The sequence below is a fragment of the Varanus komodoensis genome, unplaced genomic scaffold, assembly GCF_004798865.1.
Source record: "Varanus komodoensis strain SLA01 unplaced genomic scaffold, ASM479886v1 scaffold5, whole genome shotgun sequence".
NCBI classification, from domain to species: domain Eukaryota; kingdom Metazoa; phylum Chordata; class Lepidosauria; order Squamata; family Varanidae; genus Varanus; species Varanus komodoensis.
The window spans coordinates 21,558,059-21,576,716 of NW_025336087.1; the positions used below are offsets into that span (position 1 = coordinate 21,558,059).

At 36.0% G+C, this 18,658-nt stretch overlaps 1 protein-coding gene across 6 annotated transcripts in view; it reads right to left on the bottom strand.

Annotated features, from left to right (window-relative positions):
- Positions 1-18,658, bottom strand: part of FAM172A (family with sequence similarity 172 member A) — a 312,125-nt gene that overhangs the window by 113,844 nt on the left and 179,623 nt on the right. The window contains exon 9 of one of the 6 annotated variants that reach the window (XM_044446036.1): positions 8,954-10,367. The exons of the other annotated variants lie outside the window; for them this stretch is intronic. Coding sequence (XP_044301971.1) covers positions 10,272-10,367 — 96 coding nt within the window. The 3' untranslated portion in view covers positions 8,954-10,271. Of the gene's footprint in view, positions 1-8,953; positions 10,368-18,658 lie in introns of those variants that run through there. 6 annotated transcript variants of the gene reach the window in all.

Sequence of the window (18,658 nt, forward strand, 5' to 3'; positions counted from 1 at the left end):
TTTGTCCCTGCTGTTTCTACTGCCATTGCATACTAAGCTGATGCCTTCAGTAAGCAAACTATCCATCATGATTTCAAGATCTCTTTGTTGGGTAGCTAATATATCTAACATAGCCAGTGAACTGAAGATGTAAAAGCATCTAGTGGAAGCTAAAAGACTGCCAAAAAAAAAGAACTTTGGGTGTCTCTCAGGAGCCTTCACTAGAGAATGACAGAAAATTTTGGACTTGTCAATCTATGGCACATGATGAGGTGACATTGTCACAAGATACACATTTGTGAAGCCAGTAGACCTTGGGTTTAAAAAGGTAATGTTAAAAACAAAAATAGAGGTAATGATGTCCACAAAGAACTCAGGCATAGAAATCTCTCTCTTATTATCCAAGATAGGTTTATACCACTTGAAGGTCTTACTCATTTCTGTATATCTTAATGTGATTATTTATTATTTATTTATTAATTAAAACATTTTTATGCCGCCCCATTCGCCGAAGCCTCGGGGTGGCTCACATCATCAGTTAAAATAATTATAATATATAATTTTATATATATATATATATATATATATATAATTATCTATTTTTTATCTTCATTATTCTTAGTTAAAAACAGTGGTATTAATTTTTATTTTCCAGCTCTTCTCATTTTGCTTGCCCAAATATATGGTCATGAATGTCTTCCTTTTCCCCCTTTTTGTATTTATAAAAAATAATTCTTAGGGCCAGGATACAACAGTCACTCATACATTAGAACTTCTTTGTCCTCTCCTCCAGTGGGCAAAGCAGATGGATGAATAGGGTTGAGTGAGGGCCTAAAGAGAAAAAAGGATTATATGCTTATGGGCCAGCCGTTCTGTATTATGTTTTACATTGTTCAGCAACTTGCTTCTTTAGGTGCACAAGCATAATGGAGTGGATTCAGAATTTCATTCCTTCAGCTGGAGCATTCCCTGGATGGAGTTCTGTTCAGACCTCTCCCACTAACAGATGGGAGAAGAGGCCATTTTGCCAAATCACATATACTCGCACCCTCTGCAGCAACCAGCACCAATCCTTTCACAGTTCTGGGGGGGTCACCCAACCATGTGCTGCAAAGTTTCAGCAGGAACAGGGGACTGGAAGGAGAGAGGGGAAAGTGATGAAGATTGCTTCAGCCTCCTTTCCACCAGTGGAAATGCTTTCCTAGATCAGAACACCGCCACAAACAGAAGGCTACCTTCCATCTGTGAGAGAGAAATGCTATATCCAGTCTACTGCCTGAAGAATACTTTGGTGCTAAAATAAAAGAGGTCCCTATATCTTTAAAGTTAAGGCAAAATGTGACCTGTCAAGACTGTTCTCCTGCTCCTTCCAAGCAGTCTGGGTCAATGGCTTTCCAGCTAAAAGTCTTTACAACGTTAATGCTGGCTAGGCTGGCTTCCAAATGCAAATTTTAAAATACAAGAGTGCTGAATAAGTCAATGATAAAAGAAATAAAGTTAGAATACTAATCACTATAAAAAGCTGCTTAATGATAAGTTGATTCCAGACTGAATGCCTCCCCTTACTTCCAGACTTCAATGAGCAAACAATGTCTTTCAGGTGGATCCTCCTGTTTAAGGGGTCAGTCATGTAGAGCATCTGATGCTTTCCAACTTGTTAGCCCTCCTAACCCATCATTGTGCTCTGGGATTAATGATACCAAATCCACATCCCCTCCACTTTAGCATGCTCACTAAACTGTCCCACAATATCTGAAATTGTCTGATACTCAATGACTGCCTAGCTTATCCCTGGGTCCATTGACCTAGTCATTTCAGCTGTGGATTCTAACCAGTCCCTGTCCCTGTACATTCACACATATGGGTTCATATAGATTTATTAGCTAAGATAAATTGGCAGACACTCCTCCCCCATTCTGTGTCCATTAAAAAAGGAAGGCATTCCTGCCCTTTCCCTCAGTGACCACCTAGGTGGCCTCAGGAACGAGGCAGGATCAATAGGACTAATCTCAAGCTTGACAAGCTCAGTAAAAACTAAAAGAAACTGGTTAAGTGGCTTATGGCATCCAGCAGGCTGGTGAGTGGGTTCTGTGAATGTACAGATGACCATTTGAAAAATGACAGTTACAGATAAGCAACCTGTCTTTCTTCTTTGTGACCTCTGTGCATCACACATATAGGCAACTAGCAAACTTACTCATTATTGGAAGGTGGGACGGTGTCATTTTTAAGAGGACTGCTTTCCTGAAAGTGCAGTTTGCCCTCTTCTGAACATCGATCTATAATGTTTCTCAAAGGTTAATGGAATTTACCAGGTTGAAGCTTTGCAGAGGTCAGGCAAGGGGATCCGGTGTGCAGAGCTGTCGATGTTGCCACTGTTCATGCTGAATGGGCTTTTGGTCAAATCAGAAGTTGCAGTCCTGATGAAGCATATGCTAATTGTATCATCTGTATCACACAAGCTGCAAGTCTCTATGGAGACAGAAGCTTCACCTTAGATTTGCATCTTTAACAGATAGACAGTTTTTGTGTTTGATGGAAGGATTCAGTCTTGGAGCAGTAGAATGTGACTACTCTATGCAGATCCAGAGTATGTAGCATAGCATCCATTGAATTGGATAAGGAGGCCAAAAAAAGGCTTATAAAATAATGTCCTGGTATACAATGAAACAGAGAAACAATCTTGGAAGGATGAATCTTGATGCAGCATCACCATGTCTCAGTGGAACACAAGAGAATCAAACAAGGTAAAGTAGAACTTGTTCAACCATGTACCGATATGGAGGAAAAGCTTCAGTGGTAGCAAAGGAAAAGAAGGCTCTCCATTTTACAATGTATGATTTCCTGGTGGACAGATAAGTCAGAACTTGTATGTCCTAGGGACAGAGCCACCATGCCATCAGGTGGACAGTGTTGCCATCTGGGTGAAGGATTCTCCCCTGATCCTGAGTGTTCAGGTCCAATTTTGATGGGAGCCAGATGTAGGTCTGGTCTGACATTCTCAGGATGCTGGTGAATCTTGGCTACTGGGGATTAATCAGTACACAGTCCATTGCATCCCACTGATCCTTCAGTAATATACTTGTTATGTTCAGAGAGGTAGGAAAAAGGTAAAATGAAGTTCCTACCCCATTCAGCAGGAATGCATTTCCCAGAGTCTCCATCTTCTCTTGCCCAGGAACAGAAAGCTTTGCAGACAGCATTGTCCCAAGTGGCAGATCTTCCAAGTGAAGTCCTCCAGATTCAGAAGATCTTGTGCAAGGTCTTGCCATTCATTTGCCACTTACACATGTTGAGATTCTTCCTGCTTGGGAAGTCTGCTAAGGTATTGCTGGTTCTGGTGATATGTGTAGCAGTCAGTGTGATGCATCTGTCCTCATACCAGTCCCAAATTCAAATGGCCAGCCATGTCAACAGAATCAATCTGGTATCTCTCTGTTTGTTTATGTACATGAATTGTACGTGGCAATCTGGGTGTGGGGTTCCAGCAAGAACACTTGGAAAGTGGTGACAGCTTTCCCTGTAGGCACAGATGGGCACTAATCATAGTAAAAACTCTTGGGGCAATGAAGAACCCAAAGGGCAAACTAGAAAATTGGAAGGTCTCTCTCCTGACCTGGAAGTGAAGGAATGCCTGTGCAATCTTGATAATGAAATATGAAAATAAGAATCCTTCCAGTCCACCAAGGCGGGCTCTGTGAAAATGTGGTTATCTGCATTCTTCCCACTGGTCTTGAAGCCTAGCAACCAGCGCCACCTCCTCAGGAGGGACTACCATGTCCAACAAATTATTTAGTTCTTTATCTCCATTCCCCTGCTGCCAGACATGTCCAGCCTCCTCCTCATGGACTGGGAGACTGGGGCTCTCACCAGTCCAAACTAGCAATCTGTTCTCTTCTTCCCCTATTTCCTCACTCCCATGAGTAGATTGACCCAGGCTCTCTTCAGTCCGAACAGCCTACTCCTTCCCCTGTATCTTCTCAGACATTCTCTAACCTAAGTCTACTGCATGGACATGCTGAGATTCCACAACAATCTCCTCCTCACAACTTGAGCTTGAGTTCCCATTGAAACAGGCAACTGTCCACATTTGTACTACCATCTTAGCACAGTGTGTATGACACATTTGGTCCAGGATTGGTTGGAGCCCTCCATCACACTTCAATAGCATGAAGTATTGTGAAAAAAGTCAGGATAGGTGTGGGGAGGTGGTGAGTTTTTCTTCTGCCTTCTTCAACAGGAAAGAGTTTATTTTGCCCATTAAGACAGGTGATGGAGCTGTGTTAGGTAGAAGGGCTTTAAATTCAATCTTGTAGTCTCCTTGTATTATTGGCAGTACCCAAGCATCAGAGGTGATCGCTTCTGAAGCGAAGAGGAAGATAGTTCTCAAAATCAATAGAACAGAGAAGAGGCAAAGGGATAGCCCAGGGATGTAGTAGTGCCTCCAGCAGTTGCAGTCCAGGTGACTTTGTCCTTGGTAGTAGGAAGGAACACTGTCCTTCTGTCTCTGGAATGGTGCACTGACAGAGTGGGGTGGCTCTATCCTCTTGGGACTGAGGCAAAGTGGAGGAGGAGGTAGGTCCAAACCACTTACATGGTCTAGAAGATGGAGGCTGGTACATCCCTATCTTCCTCGCTGTGGTCTGTGTATTATGAATGGTATATTATGAATTGAGGCCAAAGGTAGCACAGATGTGCGCCCCCCTCCCCCGCCCCAGGCACCCAGGTGATATCCTTGTCATAGGGAGTGCTCCGAACGGGAACTTGCTTGTGCCATTTCTGCCATGATGGGATTTGGCTTAAGGTGCTGAAAAAGAAAGACTGCATCCTTCTTCTGCACTCTATACATGCTCTCCAGTCTTTTGGATGTCGGTACCACCAGACTGGTTCCAAAACTGGAGAAGTAAGGTTGGAAGGAAGTGGATTGTGACCAGTGTTGACTCCTGTCCAGATGGCATTGAAAATTGTGTCTGACCAGGATCACTGGAATCCACAGCCACGTCCAGAGAGGAAGATGCTGGAGCAATGAAAGATGTTATCTCTGTATTGGATTTGTAGTTCTCAATGTCCAATGGTGAAAGAGGACTGGAAAGCATGGGAAAAGGAGAGCTGGACTTACACAGTTGCATGATAGTAGAGGCAGGTGGATCTGGCTTTCCCCAAAGTAGATTGAGCGAAGAGTCGTCGTTATGGTCTCAGAGGTGGGGTCAGTGCTCTTCGGAATACTGGTGGTTCAAACAATTTATTCTACCCCCTGTAGACATCTGGACAGTAGACAGGTCCATACAGAAGGCTGTAAGATGGGTCTTGGTTGTGGTAGACCCAGGGATTGTAAAGCCTGTTTTCTTTGGTCTAGCAACCAATGCAACTACCAGTTGTTATAGTTATCCATTTATCTGAACCCTGCTCTTTCTTACTTTCCTGCTTGGACTCTGAACGTTGCTCTTAGTTTATGCACCAGTTCAGAACATTCCTTCAGCCCATTGCTGAATATCCACCTGCAGTTGAGCCAGACATGTTGTGCTTCTACTCTCATCTTCCCCTGTGAAGCTAGATCCTAACTCGCATATCAAGTTAATACTTTGGGATTTTCCTATTGCTGATCTATTACGCTTAAAACAATTTCTTCCCTTGTTGGTTCCATTACATGACAAGAGGGCTGGACATGCTTGCTGAATGTCAGGGAACATGAAAAGTTTATACTGTTCCCTTTTCCACCTTCTAACTTCTTGCTGCCTTACACAAAAGGAACAGGAACAAGATGCGTGACTGCTAGGAGTTTGCTTGTGGGTTTTTAGAAGCTAATCATCGTAAGAACACTTGAAGAGCCATGGTGAATCAGACCAAAAGTCCATCTAGTCCAGGTTTCTGTACATAATGGCCAAGCCGATGCCTGCAGGATACTCACAAGTAGACCATGCGTGCAACAGCACCCCTTGTTCATATAGCCTAGTATCAGCATATTACCTCCTATACTGGAAGTAACATTTAGCTATCAGGACAAGTAGTCACTGGTCAGCTTATTCTTCATGAATTTGTCTAATCCCGTTTTAAAGGTATCCACACTGGTGGCCATTACTACATCTTGAGGTAGTAATTTTGCTGCTTTAATTGTGCACTGTGTGAAGTATTTCCTTTTATCTGTCTGAAATCATTTACTATTCAGATTCATGGAATGAGCCTGGGTTCTAGTATTATAACAGATATATAACACGGGGGGGGGGTCTCCACATCCATTTGTCCCATACCATGCAAAATTTCATCTATCTGGTTATTTAGAGGGCTGGAAGTAGGTAGTATCAGCTACTTCTAATTTCATACTGGACAAGTTTTCAAGCCTTTAAACTTAATTAACCTTATGCTAAGTTCATTCTTATATCAACACATTTAGGAAAACAAAACAAATTAAAAGGAATGATATCATTACAGTACTTTAGGATCTCAACAGAAAGTTGTGTGCCAATTTGAGAATGGCTTTAAATATCCAATTTTAAAACCAGACCCCTAGAAAATCACAAACAAAACTGAAGAAAAATTCTTTCTAAAGATCCACAAAAAGAATCAAAAGTGAGAGAGACAAGTTTCATTCATAATTTCCTACAAATATTCTCTATCTACTTTATGAAGGAACTTTTTCTATACATAAGGAGGCCATTTCATCTCATTTTCAGAAAGATACTCAGTGCTAATTCTAACTTCAGTAGGAACTGGACAGCGACAACTAATGTATTTAACAAAGGCCATCAACTGGGAACAGCTCTTCATCACTACTAGACAGGGGGCAGAGCTGAACCAGTGACCTAGAAGTGATAGACTTTGTAATCTGATTACCAATCTTTTGAGCTATGCAGTCCATCCCCCTTTCATTTTTACTGATAAGAGAGAAATTTATTACCTAAGCAACTTTTGTAGCCTTTTAGCAATGCAAAAGCTTTCATTTAGTGCTCTAAAAGGAAGCTCTCATGGGCACGCTTATTAGCCCATTTCAAGCATTGTCTCTGTACTACTTTCCCATATTAATTTCAAAATGCATATATTGGTATAAAAGCATACCAAAATGCTTTTCTGATAATGGTTAACAGTGATGCTTTTGCTGATTATCAGAAGTGCTGATGAGCCCTTTTCACAATGAAGTGGTGTTAACAGACCACTTACTGAAAAAGTAGGAAAAATATAAACCTAAGATTAGCAAATACTGCAAACAGCACAAACATATCACAATTGAATTAGAAAATTATTGACAATAAGCAAACTATTCAGGACTAGAAACAGACATTCCTTTAAATCCATGTTGCGCAAGAACTCTAGAGTAGGTTTTCGGGCTCAGTCTAGTTTAGGACACTAATGTAGGGTTAAAGGGGCAATTGGGATTCCTGCATCTACTTTAGAATAAAAAATATGGGGAATGCAGTAAGGGGAAAGATGTAACTACTAGATGCAGATTTAAAGTAATACCTGTTTTGGTCATCAGTAATCTTTTTCAGAATACTATGCATGTTTTGTTAAAGTAGTTATAACAATACTTTTCATAATCTAAAGAATGATTGCTTGGTGGCCAGGGTGGTTTAACATTAAATGTTAAGGTTAAATGTGATGTCCATTTTAAAAGGTGTTGAAAATGATCTCATGTGACAATAGTATGCTGTTGTTTCTTCTTTTCTGTCTTGACTTTCCTCTCAAGAGCCTCAGGAAGAAATCTTAGAGATTTCCTATCAGTTTCTCACTTCTTTACAGGAACAATGTAAAGAACACTGGCCTGAACATGACCACTGTTTTCCTTTAGCCTGAGATAGCAAATAGTTACTGTGGAGTATAATCTTAGTTTATAATATTTGCTAGAATACATGTAGCCAAAATTACTGATTTAATTCATGATTTTTGTATTTTTCATGATTTTGTATTAACTTTTTACAGTCAAGCCATATATATCCTGCTAGAAATAAAATACTTGTTACACAAAGCTAGGATCTGATTCCTTCTATTTAAAATAGACCCATTGAAATGAATGGGACTTGAATCAGTCTAAAATAGGATACAACCATTAGTAGGAATAAAGTAACACTTCAATATAGTTAATATAAAACAATATACTACATACTGATTAATCAATATGTTGGTTTTGAATAGCTGAGACAAGGATAGGTTGTACCTGTTTTTTTTAAAATGATAGACTTCTACACTGAATGCAATTAAGTCAGCTACATCTTTGTTATAGCAAAATAATATATATAGGAAGTATTCATGAACCTAGATATGTGTTAGATTATAACCTACATAGCCAATGGTCACACACAATATTTACATATATACTATGTAATAAATATAAATAAGGCATAGGTTTTTTATTCTACATCAAAGTTTTCTAGTATACTGAAAGCAATCAAAATGCATTATTAATTTGTTATCAGTGGAAAACTTCTGTTAGGACTGTAAACAATTAAATAATCAGCACTTAATAGCATTCTGAAAATATAAACAATGACTCTTTCCTGTTGGCAGGAGCATTCTCTGAATTAGAGTCTGCTAAGAGTGTTTCTATTGGTGGAAAGGGAGAGACAAGATTTGCAATTCTCACCTCTTTCTGTACTCCCAGCACCATCTCCCCCACTATTCCAGAGGAACCCCTAATCCTCTGGACTAAAGCTGAATATGTCTGTATGTGGGAGAGATATGACATGCAGGGGGAGGGGGATCAACAAAGATCTCCTCCTTCCCTGTTCTGCAGCAGAAATGCTTGATTGGATCAGAAGTCCTCTGTGGATGGAAGAAGCCCTTCTGTCAGTAGAAAAAACTGGATACAATGTATTATATGTTTTAATATGACAGTTATAGAACACGTAGGCTGCAACTCTACTTAAAGGGGAGTATATCCCACTGAACTTAATGGGATTTACTTCTGAATAAGCATCTATTGGATTGCACTGTTTATTATGTGAAATATTCAATAGCTAATCCAATGAACTTTCTGCACTGATCAGGATCATAAGTCTTAAGTGTACAAAAGTGTCTGTTACTGCATAGCATTATCAATGGCAAATAGTGAGACCCAGTGTGATGTAGTAATTAAGAGTGCTTGTTCTGGGACTCAGCATATCCAGGATTTATTATTTAACTAAATACATTTTGATCTGGCCTAATAGTCCGAAGGCTATTCCCCATACAAGCATGAAACTTACTGGGTGACTTTGGGTCAGTCACAGACTCTCAACCCTGCTTTACAGAGCTGTTGTAGTGAGGATAAAGAGAACGTGAACTGTTTAAGCCACCTTGCCTTCCTTACAAGAGAAAGAAAGGTAGGATGGGAATGTAATATAGTTACACTATCATAATTAACTCAAACTTCATTAATCACAGTATATATAATGGAGAGAAGTAGTATATTTAACTTTAAAATCATCAGTTAAAGAATGTATTTTTATCAGAACTTTCTTCTTTTATTTATTTGATGACATCAACATACATTGTAATATCCCATTTGTGGCACTCTTAACAAACTGATTTTGGTGATTTTAAAAACTATTAATTGTTTTCCACCTGCTTCATACATTCTCCAAATGTATTAAGGAATGATTAATCTCTTTTTCTAACCACTGGTGAAGGTGGAGTTCTGCCAAACAGTAACTGTAGATCAGCAAAAGTTGGCTGTAGATGCTCTGTAATCCTATAGACTACATTTCTATTTTCCTGGAAAGATAAACAGTAATGACTTGGATAAGATCTTGGTGAATGTTGTAGGTCACAGATAACGAGTAACATACAGTATAAGGGCTAAACAGGATTTAAGTCTGTGAACATCTAATCAGAAGCTCTGCATACCTTTAAGAACACTAACAATAGTACTCACTGTCATTTTCTAAATACTGAGGTACCTGTGTTTTTATAATTTTGGCAACAGTGTTAATTTAATATTAATGCTGCAGATCCATAGAAACTAAATTTATTCTTTTTTAGCTCTACAGTCCATGGTAAAAATCTTGTAAATAGGGAAAATAAATAATTCCAGTAGTTAAATTCTAATTATATATGAGACAAAATATGTATGATTTCTTCTTCTGTAATTGAATGTATGCTTTTAAGCTTCTAAGACTTTTTCTGTGCATATCTTTCTCTTGACCTTTGTTCATTGGCATTACAGTAACTCTTGAGTGATTCCTTCTCACTTGTTTTCTAAAGCTGTTCAATCATACTTGCTAGCAAGAAGCACAGCTGGCAAGGGATCTAAACCTCATCACAGGGCAAAGTTAGCCTTCTGGCTTTGCCAGGAATGACATTTCAAATGAAAAAAAAAAAAGCTATTTATCGTGTAGGACATTTGATTCTGTATTTGTTTTAAGTGCAAATAGCTCCATCTCTTGTATTAACATTGCATTTGAACACAACAGTAGACACTGCAAAAGAAACAAAAATGCCAATGAATTAAATTGTATGAATTTTGTTTTAATAAGAATACCATTGTTAATTAAAGTAAGATTACAGAAATCAGCTGAGTTTTTCTTCATAGTCCCAGAAGAAATCAACAACAGAGGATAAGCAGTGCCCCCTAGTGTTATTTGTACCAAAGTCTGAATAAAAGTAAGCATAATTCTTCAAGATATTAATGAAAAATACATGTAAATATGCACACATATATATATAGTCTGTGTGTGTGTTTGTGTGTACGTGCACACATGTGCACATTCAAATAGAGCACTTTAATACAAACTATATTAAATTATATCTACTGTCTGATACATATACACAGTGTGCACATGCATATATTCTCACTCAAGAGTCTGACATGGCCAAGATGTCTTTAATGTTCCAGGCACCTCAGAAAAAAAATTCCACACAGAACAGCAGGCCATGCATGAAAGCGGGTGTCAGAAAGCCCAGCAGAATCACTCACTGTGAAGGTGTCTAATAGGGATTGCTGAATGCACAATACAGCCAGCATGGACTGAATAACTAAATTGGAATGGCCAGAACACAGTAAGAAGGTTTTGAATCAACTAGATATTATAATTAAACCTGTAATGAATGTTCTGACTTTTCTCCCTTTCTTTTGTTAATTGAAGGTTAACCCTCTTTAGACATCATTGCAGTCCAGTGCCAACAATTTTAATATTGATGCTTTCCAGTAAATTATCTCAGTAACAATTAGCTAGATATATAAGTAATATGTTTCAGTCCACTATTAAAAAGAGGTGAATTTTGTGTAAAAGTGACCAGGCCCCTTATCTGAGATAAGAACTGTGCAAAGCTTTAAAAACATAATTATAATTATACAATATTATAGTTATCAGGGATACTAAAGAAGATGAACAAGTTATACTGTAAATACAAACAATTCCAAATTTATTAGCATTTGATATTTCAGGACAAAGAAGAAAAAGCTCTTGTAAGTCATGGAAGCAAAGGCTCAAAATTAAAATATGGGGGAAACTGTATCAGAAGTGATCTTTATTAATAGTACAAGAGTACTATAGAAGTAAAGTATAAAATATCAAACTATTCTACAAGAGTACTACAAATTAACAAAAAGCTTCACATACTGCTGTTTTATTTGTATTAAAAGTGCAAAAGATTTTAAAATGAGCTCAGATCACAATTTTTAGTCTGCATTCCATTTAAAGTCTAACCAGACATTTATTCTACCCTTTCATGTAAAAATACAATGTATATAATTGGCCAATTATGAAAATATGATATGCATTTTGAGTTATCATGCATAATGAAAGCGATGCAAAATCATACATTTAGTACTTGATGTTAAGCTAAATATGTATTTAGGCAGTTGACAATAAGTATTAGATGAAATTGTACTTGAAACTTTAACTGGTTAAAATTTAGTAGATCTAAATGAAAAACATGAATTCCTAAATAAGGAAGGCACTGATGATCTCATACATTATGCTAAGATGATATCATAAAATATTTTATGTAAGCAGAAAAATAGGTTAAGCATAAATGCAACAAACAGGTGTTTGCAAACATGAGTTATATAGGTTGACTCCTCAGAGAGATGCTGCAAACATGTGAAACGCCAAGTAGCAAACATGAGAATGTATTATGTATGTTATGAAGATGTCCGGAAAGTTTAAAAATTTAGCCATTTATACCCAATCAGCATAATTTAAGACAAATTAACAGCACTGATTAAAACTCTTCTTTTGTACATTCTATATAGCCAATAATGATACATGTCCTGTGTATGGTTAGACCAAAAAGAAAGAAAAAAGTACTACAAGTTCTATTCAGCCTGACTGGCTGGGCAACATTGGGAGTTTTAAGTCTCTTTTTGGTTCAAACATTCCTAGCATTATGCTTTAGGTTAAGTTGTGCTTTGTGCCAGTTTATATCCAGTTCATATCTTTATTTTAAATCTTCAAAGCAGTTTGACTTAACACATGTATTTCCATGTGAGATGAAGAAGACTGAATATTTATGTTAGAATCATGAGGCAGTTTCACTTCTGCATCCTAACTCATATTTATGGACTGACTGTTATTACTAGGTTAAGATGCTGCAATATCATGGTTCCAACTTGAAAAACTTTTCTGAATAGGGGAATTTACACAAAGTAGAAAGACAGTTATATCATTAACAGAGGCAAAACAAGCTCCATGCTCTGACCTCTTTTTTCACATCTGAAGGATGAAGACTGTCAGATTCTCCAGAGCCTACACTCCTAAACATGGAGTTGAATGGAGTCTACAATAATGAATATATGCTTCTAGTGAAGAACTGCTTGGTTTTATGGGCTGTTGCTTTAAGAACTTCAGCTAACAAATTTAAGTAAAAACTATAAACTTAGGTGTAAAAAGTAGATAAGTAAATAAATATAACAAAACAGCTAAATGAGAGGTGTTTACTATTTTCATTAGTATGTTGATACATACTTGCCATGTAGATTTTATATCCAAATCCACTTACATGCACACATATACGACATTTTCCTTGACAGGGTGGGAAATTAACATGTCCCAAATCCTATACATTAAATTCCAGTCAAAGATTATTTAGCATATCATATAGTTCGTTAAATACCCAAAATTAAAAAGTTCCCTTAAACAAGGTTCATATATAGTGAAACATGTTGTGTTTCATTTATAAAATAAAGATTGCATAGAGTCCACTCTGCTTATAGTCATGAACAAGTTTCATTGGGGATGCAGCTGAAATTATTCAGATTGAGATACTGGAGATTACCAGTATGTCAGGGTCAAGAAGAAATAGAAGGTAACTCCTGCATTAAGATCATTGTTGGGCCTTTGATATTATAACAATGATTGTGCTAAAACTCATTAAGAATTCAAATAATTTTTCACATATAATCAATAATACGTTGGGGGCATGCATATCTATATAAATCTAGAGATAGCTAGAAATATGGTAATATAAATGGCCAAGAATATACCAAATAGTTATTTATAAAAATATCATTTTTAAGTAACGCAAATACTAGGTATTCATTGCAGAGAGTTATTTTAATATTTGTAGGAAGAAAATTCAGACACTTTCAAAATAAGTTATCTTTAAACATTTATTCTATATGTACATTTTAAGTTTTCACACTAGCAACGTAGATGTACATAGAGGTACGTAGATGTTTTACTGTCAGATCAACTAGATTTTTGCAAACCCACTGGACAGTGAAGCTAATATCAACTTCTCTCACATTCAAAATACTGTAGTCATAATTAAACAAGGAGGAACTTGACTTGCTAACTGAATGTTTCAACCAGACAAAATTGTCTCTGCCATGTATTAAATGCAATTCAGGACAATGCTGCTCCTGTCTGCATTATGTAAATACAGATATATTTGAAACAATTCTCAGAGCAGTCATTTTTAACATCCTATAGTAGAAGATGACAAGTATTCATTTATTTCTAGAAAAAGAAAAGGAATATGGGGTAAAGCTAACAACCATAGATATAGATACAGAATAATGTAATAATGTAGCAAAGGAGCTCTGTCTATTAACTTCGGATCAGTGTGTAAACTAAATATAAAAGAAATCAGAATTGCTTAATGAAACAGTTCAGAAGTGAGAGAATATAATTTTATATTTATATCAAAAATTAAGGCAAAATAAATATAACATTTCTTCCAGCAGCACACCAAAGAATTCAGTATATGACACCAATGTGGTTGCTATGTTAATTAAAAAGGCTATTTCCACTTATTCCCATGCATATGAATCAAGAGACGTAACACTGAATATGCTTGACAAAGGTATTGATTGCAGGTGCAAAGCATGCAACATAATATTTATGGCAATAGGACAATCAGCCATAACTGTGATCTTTTTATAAACATTTACTAAGTTAATATCTGAAATACATTAATATATTAACATTTTTCTCTGTGGCAATATGGACAAAGTTGTATCCTCTCTATATAGTAGGCAGTTTTAGTCTCACGTGTTAGTGTTCCTGCAATCACCTTTTATGGACTTGTGCATCCACACTACTGGAGACTGTCTTAACCACAGGGTTGCAAATTCCCCACCCTATAGTCTCTCATCCTGTGTGAATTCTCTTCCCCCAACTATGGTTATATATTATACTGATATTGATATTACCTGTGGTTAATACTAGCTAAGAGTTTCTCTTAACCAGCATTTCAAGCTAGTTACCCGATTAAGGTTAGCTCAGATAGCATTCACTATTGTCAGTATTGGTGACAATAGAATGCTTGACCATGCTTAAGACTGCTAAGAAGTAGAGCAATTCCCATGAGGATGAAAAGTGATATCCCATGGCCCTCTCCCAATTTCTTAGTCATGCTTAAGCAATTGTCAGGCATATATTTGCATGAACTGTATGGGGCTGGTAAAGTTTAAAGCATTCGTTTCAAAATAAAACTGTTCACCCATATATCAGTTCCAACGTATCCTGTTGTGCAGATATGGGCAACTTATTGTTCTCCAGGTGCTTTGGCCTACAACTCCCACCATCCCTTATTGACTATGCTGGCTAGGGTTGAAGGTAGCAGTATGACAAAAACATCTGGAGGAATGCTATAGTTGACAGTTGTTTTGTTGGAAGTCATAAGTCTCTCACATACATTAATACCATACTTTTAAATCAGAATTGGATTGTTTGTTCATCCTGAAAATACATTTCTATTTGGAAAGAAAAGATTATCCACGTCATGGCATTTCATTTTTAACCAATTTAACTAGCCGAAGATGAATGAGATAAAAGTCAATATATGGTATCAATTTACATGGATTACCTATGTATAATAAACAGTTTATAAGATTAAACACTGAATATTTACCCAGCCCTTCTAATGTATCAATTAAAAATGCATTTATAGATAAGTCAAATTACTGATAGCCCTTTTATTACAGAATATTGCAAAATATTATTGCATGCTCATTTGCTAGTATAGCAGAATTGTCAGCAGTTGTTACAAATATGAAACGTAGATGCAGTTTTCACATACAACACACAGGTCAATGTATTCTCCCATTTTAATAAAGGCTTTTCCTATTACATTCATTATTCATATAGAAAAAGGATAGGCATTTTTAGGCATTATATTGCTTTCTTAAAGGATATGAGCTTTGTGACTTTGAGAGGCCAAGATCCTAATAGCCAAATGATATCTTGGGAAATGTTATGTTCATGATGAATTTACATAATAATGAAGGTATTTTATAGATACAGACTGAATTGCATTTACTCAAATTTGTATTTAAGCACAGAATTACCAAAATTCATTATTTATTCACTCTATTTCTAAGACAAAGCATTCCCTGCCTAAAATAAAATCTATTATTAGTTTTTATGATGAAGTTCCAAAGATAGAATCCATGAATTGATAATAAACAATTTAAGTGAAATGACCCACCCTAAACTACTTTTCGTAATCAGAGAATTAGGCAAATACTTATTTTTGCCATTGAAATTAATAGTTTGACTAATCATCTCCTATATATATGCCAACAATATTTAATTTTTATTAAATCCATTATTTAGGTTTTTTTCTTTAGCTGGCTATTTTAAGCAGAACTTATGGTTCTTCAACACCTTATTTTAAGGAAAAAAGTTATATTACAATATTTGTGACAAATTTTAAAGCCATTATTTACACTTAGAAATTCAAAAAACTAGAACTCAAAAGGCAGGATATTCAATATTCCTGCTTTATCTTTAAATCATTTGCACTTCATTCATTTCATTTATTATATTTCTATACTACCCAACAGCTGAAGCAATCTGGGCAACTTAAAGATTACATACTTAAAAGTACATTATAGAAACCATTTATATACAAACACACAGAATTTTTGAACAATCAACAAGAAAAATTCAATGAATTTCCTCAGCCTGTCATGTATGAACATGCATGATGCTAGCCCTTGTCATGAACTAGCTTTTCCCATATACTTTTCAGTACTTTAGGTTAAAAATATTATTTTTGCAATGTGTTCTATAGGCAATTATGTTACTTTGGTCAGTAACTATTTTAAGGCTATAACTCAGACAAATGATCAGCACTGGCAGAGGACAATCATGCATGCAACTTCAGTCCTGGTTGCTGTATTTGGTGCAGCAGTCCTCAGTGCTGATGATGTAGGACTCTTTTTAAATACAAAGTGTCTTGTTTCTTCTTTGCAACAAGAAAGTGACTTACAAACTATTAACCCTATCATAATACATCTATGAATCTTAGCCAAAATGTTAGTATATTAAATGCTAATGCATGAATACATTACCAAATACTAATACATGAAATAATATTTAGTTAACCTTTGGGCATTTCCTCATTTACTACAGTTGAAGTACTTCAAAATAAACCATTTTGAAATATAACCTCAAACTAAGTTGGTCTAATTTAATCTTGGGTCAAACCTTTACTTTCATGCAACCATTATCTATAGAAGGATATCGCTGAAAAATTGCCTTAGCCTAACCAACATGCAACTGATTTTTACTTAATAATCAAATATTTACTGACATTATTACAGAGATCCATATACTGTTATCATTATAGGCCAAAGATATATTTTTTTAAAAGTTCAAATATTGTTTCAGACTAAAGGAATTCACAGCTAAAAGCCCAGGACTCCATCAAAAACAAACACCAACAAAACCAGAATGTAATTCTAAATCTTTAACGAAAATGCAATTCTGCTAGGAGCAAAATGCATTATTTTGAATCCAAACAGTATGAAAAAGTGGAATACTACAGTGCAGGCAACAGTGCACCAAACATAAGAAAGATACAAAAATTAGAAGAATAACGTAAGTACCCTGTAAAAAGTAAAAACCTGTACTCAAAGGAACATCTGAATAAAGTTTTATCTTCTCCCTGGAATGTTTGAGATGAACTTAATGTAACAGTGTGTCTTCCAAGAAAAGACAACGTAATCAATGTAAGAACACATCAGGCTTCCTTGGACAGGCCAATCAATGCAAGAAAGAACCTTGCCCAGGGCCTTATGCAAATAAAAGCACGTTCTGCAATCTAGGGAGGGAACATGCACAATAGATCAATGGGATCTAAAAAAAACCTTACAGCTATATCAGTCTCAGACAGTAAATATATAATGATGAATCCCTCATGTTCTCAGCTGAACTCTTAAACTAGGTTATTTTCAACAGCTGATTGAAAATTACTGGAGATCTGTAACTAGTGATAGTGTAAGAGGAGAGCCTGGATTCTAGCTTGAAAAGATGATGGCAATGATATGTCAATGTTATTTTAGATTAGTGAATAATAATAATAATTATTATTATTAAAAACATTTAGATCAACAGAATTGATCTGAGAAGATTCTTTCTTTCTTTCTTTCTTTCTTTCTTTCTTTCTTTCTTTCTTTCTTTCTTTTTCTTTCTTTCTTTTAAAGGAATTGGAATTTCAGAAGCCTTTTGAGTTCTTTTTTCGTACCCTTCTTCATAACTACTGATACAGAAATGACTGCTACTTCAAGGTTTTTTTTAATCAAATCTATAATTCTTTTGATTGAGATGTACTTTCAATATATGCTACAATATATTTAAACCTCATTACAGACGGGTTTTCAGCTGAAATAACTATTGTAAAATAGAAAGCAAAAAGATTGTTTTTCCTTCAACAAAAGCCAACCACGACATGATTTATAAAAGAAAAAAAAAGTAAAAAGGAATGGTATGTGCTATACTGTATCAATGCAAATATAATAATTCCATTCCTTGAAAGCAACATGGAATATGTCAACAAACATGGCTTCTTTGGATGATTGATACTTTCCAAATCATCATATATTGACAGGAAGGAATTCCAAAAACTTATCTTGCTTAAATTATCCACTTCTACAAATTTCATAGAACAGAAATATTGCTTCCACAGTAATAACTAGATGTGCCTAAAGACATAGCACAGATATTCCAAAGCAAGTAATATAGCTTATCAAGTTCCTATTAACACAGTATCTTGCTAACTTCTATCAGAAATAAAACACCAGAAACACCAGCAAATTATCTAGTCTATTTTTTAACATTATCTAGTCTATTTTTTAACATTTCGATCGAATAAACATTCAAATCAAAACATTACTCAAGTAAACTATTTTTCATGTATTTCTCCATGTATAGCATTTACACAGGGCAAAATCCAACAGGATGTTTATGCCCCCACTGATTCTCTTATATTCCCCTAATTCCATTGTGCAAGCAATTTCCACCATGTGTGCAATGGCAAT